At 34.6% G+C, this 15,846-nt stretch overlaps 1 protein-coding gene across 1 annotated transcript in view; it reads left to right on the top strand.

Annotated features, from left to right (window-relative positions):
- The window catches only part of pic (DNA damage-binding protein pic), a 359,026-nt gene that overhangs the window by 59,494 nt on the left and 283,686 nt on the right, over window positions 1-15,846 (top strand). The window contains exons 4-5 of the mRNA XM_090394454.1: window positions 6,788-6,933; window positions 7,115-7,305. Of these exons, the coding sequence (XP_090250580.1) occupies window positions 6,788-6,933; window positions 7,115-7,305 (337 nt within the window). The remainder of the gene's footprint in view (window positions 1-6,787; window positions 6,934-7,114; window positions 7,306-15,846) is intronic.

Raw genomic sequence — 15,846 nt, 5'->3', positions numbered from 1 at the left:
AAAACCATTCACAAGATCCTCCACAAAGATACCACTAATAACAAAAAAGATTTCAAGAATGCTATTGCTATACCATATGTTAGAGGCATTTCAGAAAAAATAGACAGAACACTACACAAATACAACATCAAAACCACCTTCAAACCCCCGACAAAATTAAGGCACCTACTCAATTCTTCCAAGGATCCCCTGCCACACTTAGCCCACCCAGGGGTTTACAAAATAGATTGCACTTGTAACATACCGTACATAGGGGAAACAGGACGAACCATCCCAATCAGAAAGGATGAACATAAACGTCTCATAAAATAGCTCCATTTTGGAAAAACCGGCCTTTCTAACCATGCATTCCAAACATACCACAGAATTGACTGGAAAGGTACCAAGTCCCTACACCGCACCAAAACCTGGTTTGAGCGTAAATTCAAGGAAGCATGTGAAATGCTCAAACATGATCCGAATCTGAATAAAAATGATGGTCTAACAATTCCAAGAATGTGGAGGACCCATCTACAACCTTCATAGCAACCACAAAGAAAAATCTCAATACAAGACCCAGTGTGGTGTTTTTTTTTTGTTTTTTTTTCCTTGAACATTCAATAGCAACCTGGACAAATCCAGAAGATAATCGTAATATAACTGTATAATTCCAGAAGAAGCCTAGTACATGAGCACTTTAGCAGAGTTTATTGTAGTTTTTTTTTTATTATTATTTATTTATTTATTTTTATTTTATCTTTTTTTCCCACTAGACGGCAGGCTAAGAAAAAAAAGATTAGTTAACAACGTAGATGTAATTTACTTGTGTAGTGTGCAACAGCATGTAGCTTGTTCTTATACTTCTGAATGTATCCTTCTGAAGATGACCTCAATACAGGGGTCGAAACGTAAAGTTATTATTTTATTTGTAATCAGTAAAATAATCATTTTAACACGTGTGTTTTGTTTCCCTAATTTAATTAATATGAATCAGTCTGTTACTTGTCAAGACTCCAACATTATCAGATCTTATATTTATATCGTCTAAGGCACTTTGTACCATATCAATCCACCTATATCTTAGTCTTCCTCTGGGTCGTTTTGCTGCCAACCTGGCAGAGAACACTTGTTTTGCTAATCTTTCTTCACCCATTCTGTTTAAGTGACCATACCACCTGAGATTAGCTCTGCTAACGCATTCTTGGATGCTGACAATGTCAAGTTCTTTCCTAATATCCTCGTTTTTAATATGATATTGCCATCGATGCCATCTGTTCATGCCTATATAATCTTTCTCAGGACTCTCATATCTTCGGTCTTTAGTATTTGGTCAAGTGTTTTACTTCTGACCCAGCTCTCAGATCCATAAGTTAAAACTGGTTTGAACACTGTCTTGTATACAGCTAATTTAGTGTCTGACTAATTTCTCTCTTATTCCATATGAATTTATTCAGTCGACTTCCCACCATACCAGCTTTGCTGATTCTGTTGTCTATTTCTATATTTAATTAACCACCTTCAGTAAAAATCGTCCCTAAGTAGCTGAAATGTTTTACTTGTTCCACAGGTTTCTTCATTCACAACACAGTTGACATTTTCAGTGATTCTGCCTGTTTTCATTGTCTTTCTCTTTTTACTGCTGACTTTCATACCATACCTATTACAACTGTTATTCAATTTAGTCAGAGAATCTTGCAGACTTGTAGCGGATTTATTTAGAAGTATAACGTCATCGCATAAAGCAAAGAGCTGACATTAACATCTCCAATTTTGATATGATGTTTAATACCACTTTCCTTCATAATGTGATTCATATAGATAATGAATAACAGATGGGAAAATGTACATCCTTGTCTCACACAAGATTTAACATTAAACCATCTTCCTGTACTTCCTTCAATTCTAACTGCTCACTTACAACTCAAATAAAGATGCTCCATTGACACCATATAACAGTAGCTTATTGAATAGCTTCTCTCTTGGCACCTTCTCATATGCCTTTTCCAAATCGGCAAAACTTAAATACAGATCTTTGTTATATTCCCATGCTTTCTCGACTATTTGTCGTAAAGTGAAGATCTGATCCTGACAGCCTCTATTTGGCCTGAATCCAACTTGTTCTTCAAAAAACTTTTCTTCCACAATTCTTCTCAACCGTTTTTCAAGTATACTTGTATAGATCTTGCCAGGAACACTCAGTAGGGAAATACCTCTGTAATTCTCACATTGAGTTTTATTTCCCTTTTTATATATTGGTGCTATGAGAGCTCTACTCCAATCATCAGGAATTCGTCCCTCTGTCCAGGCTTTCTGAACTATGCAGTGCAGCCGCTGTAAGACTCTTATACCACCATACTTCAGCATTTCTGGTCGAATATCATCTACTCCTGCTTCCTTTCCACATTCCAAGCTTTTGATGGCTTTTTCTACTTCAAGTATGGATATGTATTCCTATTGCATGCCTGGTCAGTGTTTTTTACCACTGTGCTGTCATCACTGCTTGTTTCATTTAGCAGTTTTTCAAAGTAATTACTCCATACTTCAAAGATATCTTTTTCTCCCGTTTTCATGTCACCTTTATCATCTCTAACTCCTTTTACAGCACTCTTTCCTCCATTCCTAAGCTTCTTCAACAACCTCAAGAATATTTTGCCACCTTCTTGATATTTATTTTCTATATTCTTGCCAAAGTCCTCCCATGACTTTTGTTTAGCTAGTTTTACACAGTGTTTAGCATTCTTGCATTTGTCTCTGTATTCTCTAAGAGCACAAGTTGACTTATTTGACAGGAACTTTTAATATGCTTTCTTCTTTTCCTTCACTGCCTCTTTAACTTCCTGTGTCCACCAGGGAGTTCTGATTTTTTTATCCTTACAGACAACCTAACCACATGCCTCTCTGGCAGAATCAATCAATGTTTTCTTTAGAGTTTACCTCTGAATCTAACGTTTGATTCCTGTTCTCAAACTCTTTCATTTTTGATTCAATAATCTTTGTGTATTTTAGTCTACAGTTCACATCTGAGAGCTGCTCAACTTTTATTCGCTTCAAAACTTTCTTATATGTTATTTTTTTCAATATGAATTCAGTTTTATCCTCCTCAAGACTAAATAGTGATCACTTCCAATTTCAAATCCTCTGTATACTCTGGTGTCCTGCACCAGTCAGAAAACATCACTATCAACAATAACATAGTCAATGAGACTTTTCTTATTCCTTGCCTTTTCTCTCCATGTTAATTTGTGCACATTTTTATGTTGGAACATGGTGTTAGTAATAACCAGTCCATGTCCTGAGCAGAAATCCAACAGGTATTTACCATTATTATTAGCTTTGCTCTTTTCTCCAAATTTTCCCAAAATATTTTTGTATGTCTCACAATCATTTCCTACTCTGCTGTTTAGATCCAAAACAAGGACCAACTTTTCCTTTTTCATTGTGTCAGTTGCTTTTTCTAAAGCCTCAACAATTCCTCCACTTCTACCTTAGTAGAACCTTCTTTGGGACCACCATAGGCACAAATAAGTCTCATTGTCCAGTTCCCCATTTTGATATTTGCCCACATTACTCTACTTGAGACTGACTGCCATTCAAGAAGATTAACCTTGTATTTTGTGTTGAATACTATGGCTGCTCTTCTTTTTCTTAATTGTCATTGCCTAAATATAACATTTTGTATTTATTGCTGAGAAAGATCTCACAAGTTTTTGTCTTTTTTTGTTTCAGTCACCCCTATTATGTCGATCTGGTACTTATCCAATTCCTCAGCTAGCTCCATTTCTTTGCCATTCAGGCTTCTTATGTTGATAGTACCGATCTTTAACTCTGGTGATGTTGAGTTGGGGTGTGTTTTCAGATTTGTTCCAGTAGCTGACTTTTCGCTGTTTGCCCTGGTTCCCTGATGAAAACAAGGGGGGCCTTGTTTAACCGGGCGATGCCCCAGCTGGCATGAAATTTTGTCAATTTGTACCATCATTTTTTATTTTGATTTAACCAATAAGAATACAATTTGTTTGGCTAAATCCCAAATTGTCAACCCATCCTCGTTCATTCAGTATCCAAGTAGATACCCAGCAGGGTACACTATGAGAAGGTGAGGATTGGACATTAGGTCAGAAACCTATGTGGAGGCTATGTGTAGATCTCCTCTCAGTTATACTGCTTTGACCCTTAAGCATCCCTATAGAATATATTCCGTAATTTTCGTACTCAAATTCCTACATTTTGAGATAGCTTAAAACTTCCTACATTTCGAGTTATAGTTATAAACTTTAAATTGATTTTTCTCTGGTTTTTAAATTTTAACACATTGCAGTTGGTTTTGGCAAGATATCTTAAAAACTATTAGTCCTAGAATATTACTATTTTTTTTCTAACACAGCTTAATATATCCAGAATATATTGAACTGAAATTTCTTCACATCACTGTCTCATTTAAGGGAAGCTTGGAACTCGTAGACAATTGCAAGAGTTTGCTTGCCATGGTGGTTGTTTTGTTGATAAGATAGAGCAGTAGTTTCTCCATTTGCTTTCTGCTTTGCAGTATTCTAGATGTACACAATAAGCTAACCACTTGGTTGGCCAAGTGGTTAGCTTATTCGCTCTTCAGCCAAAAGACTGCTGGTTTGAATCCTGCTGTGGGCATAAATGTTTGTGATTGTCTGTGGAAATACTACTGGTGGTGGCTGGTAGATGATGTTAGTGTAGTTTCGGTTAGTTCTAGTTGGTGGATTGAATGGTGGAGACAGAGAGCTGTAGAGCAGGTGTCATGTAATAATAATAATAATAATAATAACCATTGATATGTATTTTCATTTTTATTTTTTAAGTTTATTTTTCAAACATGCAAGATTTATGTAATAATCATTATATGGACAAATTAAATTTCATAACTTTAAAGGAATTGATATTTGCTCAATAATTTTAATTTATATTGTTTAATAGACATAATAGAATATCTGTAGCAAATTTGAACTAAAAAAATTATTTGTTCATAAAGACACAAAAATGCATAATTTTTAATAAAAATTAATTTTTTAATTAATTAATTTTTATATAATTAATAATTATTATTTAATATTTATTTTTATTTATTATTTAATAATTATAATAATTAAAATAAAATTTAATTAATTTTAATTTTTTTTCAATTCCATGGTACACCCTATCCTTAATGAAATATTTACAGCACTAGGAAAGGATTAAAAACTAATTTTAATGCTTTCAATATTTCGTCTGAGTCACTAAGACATCTTCAGGGATTACAAATAACTCTTGTAACAACACACACTCAAATCCAACACAGTTCTAAGTCAAACACATGGGTAGTGCATCCTCTATGGGCATTTGTAGGTGGCCTAGGATGTAAAGTGGAATTATTAATGTTTTCCAAATTTTGCCAAGTTTGATGTAACCATGTTTATTTAAATTCGGTTGATTTCTGAGTGCCACCACAGATTCTAAAAACATTCTTTCTTTTTTGAATTTACTAATGTGGAGCATGGTGGTTTTTCGAGGAGATCCTGTGGGTTGTATCCAAAACATGGTCTGCAAGGCCATTAAAATTAGTTTTTAATCCTTTCCTAGTGCTGTAAATATTCCATTAAACCTCCAACATGATGTCCTTCCAGCACTTAAGCCTCAACATACGGATGTGGATGGTTTGGGTATCCCATCAATAAGTCTTCAGATTCCATGGATATTTTCATGATAATAATAATATTACAGTTTTAAGCAGCCTAAAGAAATGAATGGAAACTTACCTCATGTGTCTCTGGTTTATTTGTAAAGTGTAAATAGGTAAATCCAATAAATGCTGTCAAGAAAAAGGGGCATGCATATCCCTATAATTAATGCAAGATGACTTGCTGGCTGCAGGTTTGTCAGAAGTATTTGACTTTGCCAGTGGTTTTTGGAACACAGAACCAGTGCAGAGGGACTGATTGACATGTTCCAGACAGCCAAAGCATGATTCCATATAGATGGGCACATTAGTTTCCAAAATTATCAAATAGGTCAAGGGAAAATCCTCTAGAGGTGTAGAGACCCCTAGGCAGTTGGAATATTAAGTATCATTTAAAGAGACTTTTTATTGATTTCTTTAATGGAATAATCCAAGTAAATATCAATCTGTGATCATTCATAGTTTTGTAGAAATTTTGTCTTCAGAAAAATCCCAAATCAAAAATGATTTCAACAACTGTGCTTCTACCCATGCTGCTTACTTTTCCATTTGGCCTATTGAAACCCATGTTTCATCGATAACCGATTTTGATAGAATAATGCCACCAAGAAATCCAATCTTGCATCACTAGCCTTCTTTTTATGTAGAATAATTAAAGAATGCAGTATTCAAATCACTCTCATGTACTAAAATATCTGCAACAGCTTCAGATTGATTATGCAGTAAATGCCATATTGACAAACGTTACAGATTTTCTGCAGTATGGTTCTTTGTGTTCATCGTGTATACTTATATGAAAAACATAATGGGCACCACACCACTTTCAACAATATCTGAAATAATATATATGCTAGTTTCTGTTTTTGTGCAAGTTGGTCAATTGGTAGAGCCTCTGCTACTAATGGCTCACACAAAAAGTTAAGCAAGTTTGAGCGCAGTTAGTAGTTGGAAGGGGCCCAATCATTCGATGCTGTTGGCACACTCTCCCTCGATGAGTCTTTGGACTCCCTGGAGGTGTCAAATAATAATAATAATAATAATGTGCTGTATAATAATGTATAAATTTGAGAATCCAGTATGATGCTTAGTGTCTAATGAAACCCTTACCTGGTTATATTTTTATAGGATCCAATTGCTAGACCTGCTGAGACTGGTAATATTGGAATTATTGATCCTGAATGTCGTGCTATTGGTCTTAGGCTATATGATGGGCTCTTCAAAATTATTCCTTTGGAAAGGGAGAATAGAGAACTTAAAGCTTTTAATATTAGGTGATGATTAGTTGTTGTTTATCTCATTTAATTAAAATAGCTTACTTTTAAAATATCCAGAAGTATAATGTGTTTATTAAGCTAAAAGAATATATATATATATATATATATATATATATATATATTCTTTTTATTTATATATATATATATATTTTTTTTTTTTTTTCAATTTCATAATTAGGATAGAAGAACTTACAGTGCAAGATATAGAATTTTTGCATGGCTGTCAGACACCTACAATTGCTCTTATTTATCAAGAAACCCAAGCAAGGCATGTTAAGACCTACGAAATTTCTTTGAAAGATAAGGAATTTGCAAAGGGTCCATGGAAGCAAGATAATGTAGAAATTGAAGCATCAATAATAATTCCAGGTATTCATAAAATTTAAAGTTTTCTTGATTTAAGTAGTCTTCCAGTTATTTAACTAGGAGCACAACTCCCTGCAACCTTTTGCTCCTTGTTTCTGACTATTCCACCTCTAGAATTAGGTAAAGATTTCCTTTACAACTTCTGTAGCATTGTAATATTAAATATATTTTTAAGCACTTTCTATTAAAATATCTTTAAAATATTAAGATAATACCGTATTGTATGTTGGTTGTTTTGAATTTGAATTAAAGCTGAAGCACCTAAAGCTGTGAAGCCAGTATATTATTATGACTCCTTTCCTTTAATGTTACCTGATTATCAGCATTCATTTCAATAAAATTATGGAGATTACAACCATGTTAAGCATAATTATTTAATTTTCCAATGTTTTGGCCTTTATATTAAGATCATCATTTGGAGAATACACACATACAAACATATACACTGAGACAAGCTATATTACATTTCAAACAATATGCCAAAGTTACAATTTGGCCATTAGAATAGCAGTTGATCAAATGTTATTCTACTGGCTGACCTCTGGGGGGGGGGGGGGCTATATCTTATTTATAATATTGTTAGAGACCAAATGAATACTTTTAATACACCAGTAGTGATTGGCCTAATCAATAATTTAACATAAGTGTTAATGCTTGATAAAGTGTTAAAACTTAATAGTCCTAATTATAAAGTCTTAGAACAAAAGGTTATCTGGGTAGAATATGGCCCATCCATATTCTTGGGATTTTTAAACTGTCATTATTGTTAAGATTAGGGTAGTTGATAAGAATTTCACAAGCCTCTTTAAATTTGCTTTCATACTACATTTTGATGTGATGTAATGAAAACTCTACACAAAACTGACTTTCCAGTCAGTTTTGTGTAAGGGCATGATCAGAAAAGCCAGATTTATCATAGTTATTAAATTTAATGTGTTGTTTATCTTCCTTTTTTTCATAGGAATAGTGCATCCAGCTTCACCTGTATAAGGCAAATTACTGGTGCACTGGCCTAGAAAATGGAACTATGGAGGAGTTGAATAAGTTCTTTAATTTGGCAGCAGGTTTAAAGGTGGCATTTAGGTTGTGTTTCTGTAGTGTTCTCTTTATTTTATCTGATCTCTCTTTTAATGTATGGAATGGGTAGAGTTTTATAATCTAGTAATCCAGTCTTGTAGTCTAGTTTATTTTTATTATTAGGTGCAGTCTTGTGAAGAATTTTGTTGATAGTACAGTATGGTCCAAAAAAAAAAAACAGTACTGAATAACTATAATGATATGTTATGGAGTAAATAGGTTTATTAATAAACAAATATATGTTTACACATAATGATATGTACATCCACAACTATCGGTGGAATCTTGGTTGAACAAAGCATTAACGATGGTTGATTACGTGCTCAAAATGGGCACCTTGTCTTTCAAGACAGGTTTCGTAGCACATGCAAATGTTCTCTGTCATCTTTGAGAACATGGGTTGGGACTGCTGGACATGTCGGGTAATTTTATCCCTTAGTTCATCAAGGTTTGAAGGCAGGTTATGGTGGAATATCCATTCTTTCACCATACCCCAAATGAAGGTATCAAGTGATGTTAGATCAGGAGAACATGAAGGGTACAGAAATTCTGTGAACCTCGAAATGAGCCTATTGAAGAAGTGTTTGAAAAATAGGCTCAAACCATGTGATGTGTGACAGGTTGCTCCATCCTGTTGGAATACCTGTGCACAAAATGGAATGTTTTTTGCATGACACATCCTATGCAAATCCTGGGTGAATAGAACCAACTCATTCTCAGTGTAATGTTTGCTATTCAAGGTCAGTTACACCACCCTCTTCATTGAAGTAGGGCCCAATTATGCCATGGCCGAAAACTGCACATCATACGGTGACCTTCTCATTGTGAAGAGGGAAACTTCTCATGTACTGCAGTCTTGCATTCTTGTTATTTTGTGTGGCAAAATACTTTTTACCTGCAAAAAAGAAGGCACAGCCATGGGTTTGCCGTCATCTCCCCCACCCCAAACGATAACTTATAAATGTAAAATTTTGATTAACATGCTCTAGATTTGCTTTAAAACCTAAAAATTTATTGATGACGTTTTTGTTATGTGGCTCCATAGCTGTCAGACGTTAGACACTTTCCTCAGCCACCTAAACAAGCAACACAAATGCATACAATTCACAACTGAAATTGAAAGTCAGAATGTACTTCCATTTCTAGATATACTTGTCATTACCAGATAGACCAGATAGATTGCTCTCTGGCAGTCTTTCCTTCGTTGTTTACCATAAGCCTACACATACTGGCAAATATATACACATAAACTCTTACCACCACCCAACGTAAAAACTAAGTGTCATTAACAAAAAAAAAAAAAAGGACTTTAAAGATTTGCTTGAATAAGCATGAAGCACAATTTAAAAATTATCAAGCAATACCTCCTAAACAATGGCATAAAAAACAGTAGTGAACTTCAACACCCCCTTCAGTACATGCATTATGAGATATACCATTCAAATGTGTGCACGTTAATGAACACATGTAGAGTCTATGCCATTACATTTAGCTGTAGTAATGATATTGACACTGGAAGACATTTATTGTTGAGTGTTATTTTCATTCATATGGAGTTGGTAAAGCAAATGGTCCAAGCCCACAACATGTTTGTGAGCAGTTTGTTTATTGTTTTCATGTGTGCCCCAAACAATAGTGACATCATTGCCTTAATTGAGAGGTTGAGTGATGTTCTGCCACAATGCAAGAGGCATTCAAGGAAACCATGAACTGTTAACAGAATTGAGACGCATGGGTGTGTGTGTGTGCTGGAGCAAGTGTTAGGCAAACTGTGGTAAAACTTGACAAAACAGTGGCAAAGAGCATCCTGATACAATATCAGGATGCTCTTTGCCCATGGATAAGAATTTGTCCTACATGACAAATGAAAAAGTGTTCCTTTCCTTCATGGTTACACAGTGATGAGAATTCATTATAAAAATTATGGAAACAACTATTGTTTTAAGTAAAACTCCAGTTTATTATAAACCAAATAATCACTTGACGTTTTGACCTTCACATTAAGGTCATCACCTGGAGTATACACATATATATACAAAGAAACAAGCTGCGCTACAATCTTCATGGTATGCTAAAGTTATGTTGATTTGGTCAGCCATTAAAACTACTGGCCTGACCTCTTGTGAAAAAAAAGCAACCTTACTACATCAGTGCTAGAGTCCTGTTATTATTATTATCTATTTAGTTACAAAAAATAAATTAAGCTAGAGAGCAACGTGCTCTCATATAAGTACACATATAAATTAGAACAAAACAGTATGGATGGTGGCCAATAAGAGCTGAAATTATTCCTTAGAGTCCTAAAGTTCAGGGTTTGCTAGAAAATTTGAAGAACTAAGTAGACTGAATGTGTGTGCCATCCAAATTCTTGGAATTTTTATTGCCACCATTATTGATGGTTGATCAGAATGTCACAGGCTTCTTTAAATTTGCATTCATACCAGGTATTTCTGTGATGTAAAGAACATGTACTTTTTCATTCGATTTGGTGTAGGATGTTAAGAGATTGATTTGAGAGGCTTGCTTCACCAATATTGTTAAATTTAATGTGTTGTTTGTGTTCTTTTTATAGGAATTGTAATATAAGGTAAGTTAAGTAAAAAAAGAACATAAAAGACACATTAAATTTAACAATATTGGTGAAGCAGGCCTCTCAAATCATGCTGTTAATACCCTACACCAACTTGATTGGAAACGTACACATTTGGATGGCACAAATTCAGCCCACTTTGTTCTTCAAATTTTTCAGCAAATCCTGACTTTAGGACTCTAAGCAATAATTTCAGGCTCTTATTGGCCACCATCCATACTGTTTTGTTCTAATTTATGTGTACTTAAATGAGTAATTATGTGAGAACATGTTGCTCTCTAACTTAATTTATTTTTTGTAACCAAATAAATTATAATAATAACAGGACTCTATCGTTGATGTAGTAAGTCATTAGAGGTCAGGCCAGTAGTTTAATGGTTGACCAAATCAGTGTAACTTTAGTATACCATGTAGATTGTAGTGTAGTTTGTTTCTTTGTATATATGAGGTGTGGCTATTAAATAACGAGACTGGTTGCAAAAATGTGGATTATTATTACAATTGTACAACTTAATTGTTATTCCTTTCAACATACTCCCCTCCTCTATCTATACACTGTTGCATACAAATTTTCCATTGTGGGAAGCAGTGCTGCAAGTCATCAGGTGTTATCTGCTTCAGTAGCGCTGCTGTTTTCTCCTTTACTGACATCATGGAACTGCTGACAGCAGAGCCAAACTTGCAGGAGAAGATCATCACATGTGATGAGATGTGGATTTTCCAGTACAACTCAGAAACAAAGAGACAATCGATGCATTGGAAAACTCTCATGTCACTGAGAATGAAAAAAGCAAGAATGAGCAAGTCAAAACTGAAGGCAATGCTGATCGTTTTTTTTTTTTTTTTTTTTTTTTTTTTTAATCAGTGGTATGGTAATGGTTGAATGGGTACCAGAGGGTCAGACAGTTAACCAATATTATCACCTTGTGGTTCTGGCCAAGCTGAGGGAACGAGTGAAGAAGAAGAGACCCAATCTGTGGAAGAACAATGCTTGGATTCGCCATCAGGACAACGTCCCAGTGCACTGTCTGTAAAGCAGTGTCTGGCTCATAAGAAGATCTCAGTGTTGGACTGTCCACCTTACTCGCTGGACTTGGTTCCATGCAATTTTTACCTTTTTCCAAAGTTGAAATCTGCATTGAAGGGCACCCATTTTCAGTCAGTGGATGAGGTAATGGAGAAAACGACAGTGCTACTGAAGCAGATAACACCTGACTTGCAGCACTGCTTCCAAGAATGGAAAATTCATATGTGACATTGTATAGATAGAGGAGGGGAGTATGTTGAAGGGAATAACAATTAAGTTTTACAATTGTAATAATAAACCACATTTTTGCAACCAGTCTTGTTATTTAATAGCCACACCTCGTATGTGTATACTCTAGATGATGACCTCAGTGTGAAGGTTGCAACGTCAAGTGATTATTTTTATATTAAACTGAAGTTTTACTTTAGTAAAATTTCAGTTTAAGTTCAGTTTAACATGGTAGTTGTTTCCATAATTTTTATAACGAAGAATTGTCATTAATTGGGACATTTCCAAAAAAAAAGGCAGAGACGTCAAAATTGAGTAATAAATCATTTTTATAGAGTCTGATATCTTTAATTTTGCTTACAAGGTATCGTGTGTTTTTTATATATAGAGGAGAGGATGACCTACTAACCTCTTGATTGTTGATGCTTGTTTCTTAGCTGGATGATAATTGGGCTTATTGAAATAGTTTGGTTAGCAAGATCCAAGGCTTTCTGACCAAGGGGCATTGTTATTACTAACTGAACTACGGACTGTACAGTAAATGAAGTGATTATTCAGTTGGGTTTTCTCCCCTTCCCCCTTGTTGAAACTGTGAGATTCACTGACTTTACTTACTCTCGAATCATTCAAGGTTTTAATATCTAAGCTTTGCTTTCTCATTATTTTGAAGCACTTAAAACTAAAATTTCTAGTTTTGTTTGAATACATGAAATGAGTGCATGCTTATTTAGGATAAGATGCTGATAGAATTCATGTTGGATATTTATTGGAATGAAAACAGTACAAGAAATTAATTAAACAACACTTAAAGGCTTTCAATATTTCCACTCCTTAGTGGACCATGCCTTGGCCCACTTGCACAAAATCTAATTAAAAAAATAATAAAAAAATAAAAAACCTACATGTCATTGTAGCAAGTGTTCAGTGTAACAGTTTTTTTTTTTTTTAAAGAATCTTGTAACAGTTTTTTTTTTTTTTAAAGAATCTGCAGCTGTCCTTAAAAATTAACTTGATTAAAGTAAGTATGATTGCAAACTTTCCACAATATGGGTAATTGTAATTTTTAAGCATCTCAAGTTACAGCCTGTGTTTCCTACTAGCACCCAGATAGATCACATTTCCTGGTTAAGACTGTAGACTAAGTCTGCAAAGTTTCACTTTACTTTGTGTTGCTTGTGTTTGCTATAAATTGTATTATACTCTCTGAAGATGTCTGTGACTGAGATGAAATATTGAAAGGATTAAACTCATCATCATTATCAAATTCCTGACATTACCCTCAAGTGGTGTACAGGATATGATAGTACTACACGAAAAATTTACATTACTAACTTCCTATTTACAATTTTCCTCCAAATCAATCTGTTATCTGTCAAAACTCCAACATTATCAGATCTTATATTTCTATCTTCTAAGGCACTTTTTACTGTATCAATCCACCCATACCTTGGTTATCCTCTGGGTCTTTTTTCTGCCAACCTGGAGAAAACACTTGTTTTGCTAATCTTTCCTCTCCCATTCTGTTTAAGCGACCACACCATCGAAGATGGTCACTTAAACAATTAGCATCCAGGAATGTGTTAACAGAGCTGACACATTCCTGGATGCTAATAATGTTGAGTTCTTTCCTAATATCCTTGTTTTTAATATGATATTGCCATTGATGCCATCTGTTCACGTGCCTAATCTTTCTCAGGACCCTCATATCTGCAGTCTCTAGTCTTTGGGCAAGTGTTTTACTTCTAACCCAGCTCTCAGATCCATAAGTTAAAATTGGTTTGAACACTGTCATGTATACAGCTAATTTAGTGTTTCGACTAATTTCTCTCTTGTTTCATTTAAATTTATTTGGTGGACTTCCTACCATACCGGCTTTGTTGATTCTGTTATCTATTTCCATATTTAATTTACCATCTTCGCTAACAGTTGATATTTTCCATCTGTATTGTGAATGGACTATTTTTTTTCATTTTCTTTGTCTTGTTATTACTTTTCTTTATACCCTGTCTATTACAACAGTTATTCAATTTAGTCATGGAATCTTGCAGACTTGTACTGAATTCATTTAGAATTATAACATCATCTGCATAAAGAAAAGAGCTGTCTCCAATTTTGATATCAGGTTGAATACCACTTTCCTTCATAATGTGATCCATATAGATAATGTACATCCTTGTCCTACACCAGATTTAGCATTAAACCATCTTCCTGTACTTCCTTCAATTCTAACTGCTGTATTGTGTGATATAATACACTGTTGATACCATATCTGTAGTGCTTTGAATAGCTTTTCTCTTGACACCTTGTCTTATGCTTTTTTCAGATCTACAAAACTTAAATACAGATCTTAGTTATATTCCCATGATTTCCCAACTATTTGTCGTAAAGTGGAAATCTAATCCTGATATCTGCTATTTGGGCTGAATCCAGCTTGTTCTTCGCCAAGCTTTTCTTCCACAATTCTTCTCAACCGTTTCTCAAGTATACTTGCATAAATCTTGCTAGGAACACTCAGTAGGGAAATACCTCTGTAATTCTCATATTCAATTTTATTTCCCTTTTATATATTGGTACTATAAGAGCTCTACTCCAGTCTTCTGGAATTCGTCCCTCTATCCAGGCCTTTGTAACTATGGTGCAGCCACTGTAAGACTTTTGTACCTCCATTTCTGGTCGAATATCATCTACTCCAGCTGCCTTTCCACATTTCAGGCTTTTGATGGCTTTTTCTACTTCAAGTATGGATATGTATTCCTTACTATGCCTGTTGAGTGTTTTTTATCACTGTGCTATCACTGCTTGTTCCAGTTTTCATGACACCTTTATCATCTCTAATTCCTTTTACAACACTCTTTCCTCCACTTCTGAACTTCTTCAACAGCCTCCAGAATATCTTGCCAACTTCTTGATATTTATTTTCTATGTTCTTACCAAAGTCTTCCCATGCCTTATTTAGCTAGTTTTACACAGTGTTTAGCTTTCTTACATTTGTCTCTGTATTCTCTAAGAGCACTAGCTGACTTATTTGCCAGGAATTTTTGATATGCTTTCTTCTTTTCCTTCACTGCCTCTTTAACTTCCTGTGTCCACATGGAGTTCTGATTTTTCTATCCTTGCAGACAACCTCACCACATGCCTCTCTGGCTGAATAAATCATTGTTTTCTTCAATGCTTACCACTGAATTTCCAAGGTTTAGTTCCCGTTCTCAAACTCTTTCATTTTTTCTTGAATAATGTTTGTGTATTTTAGTCTACATTTCACATCTGAGAGGCTGCTCAACTTTTATTCACTTTAAAACTTTTTTGTATGTTCTTATTTTCAATATGAAATTCAATTTTATCCTGCCAAGACTAAATGGTGATCACTTCCAATTTCAAATTCTCTGTACACTAGTGTGTATATAGTCAACTCTCACTATAGCAAACACTACTATAATAAATTTGTTCACTATAACAGACTGCAGAAAATCTCCAACCACACTCCTTAGATACAATGCAATGCTAAACAAAATTCACTATAGCATACTATCCATGAAGACAAATTACTCTTGTGGTTCCTATAACAGCGGAAGTCTACAGTAGTGCCATTCTAACTCGCATCCATAAGCAAAAATGGGTTTGA

Source organism: Typopeltis vanoorti, chromosome 6, assembly GCF_054136105.1.
Source record: "Typopeltis vanoorti isolate ZY-2024b chromosome 6, IOZ_Tvanoo_1.0, whole genome shotgun sequence".
In the NCBI taxonomy this organism is placed as follows: domain Eukaryota; kingdom Metazoa; phylum Arthropoda; class Arachnida; order Uropygi; family Thelyphonidae; genus Typopeltis; species Typopeltis vanoorti.
This window is presented reverse-complemented; position numbering and strand designations above follow the sequence as displayed.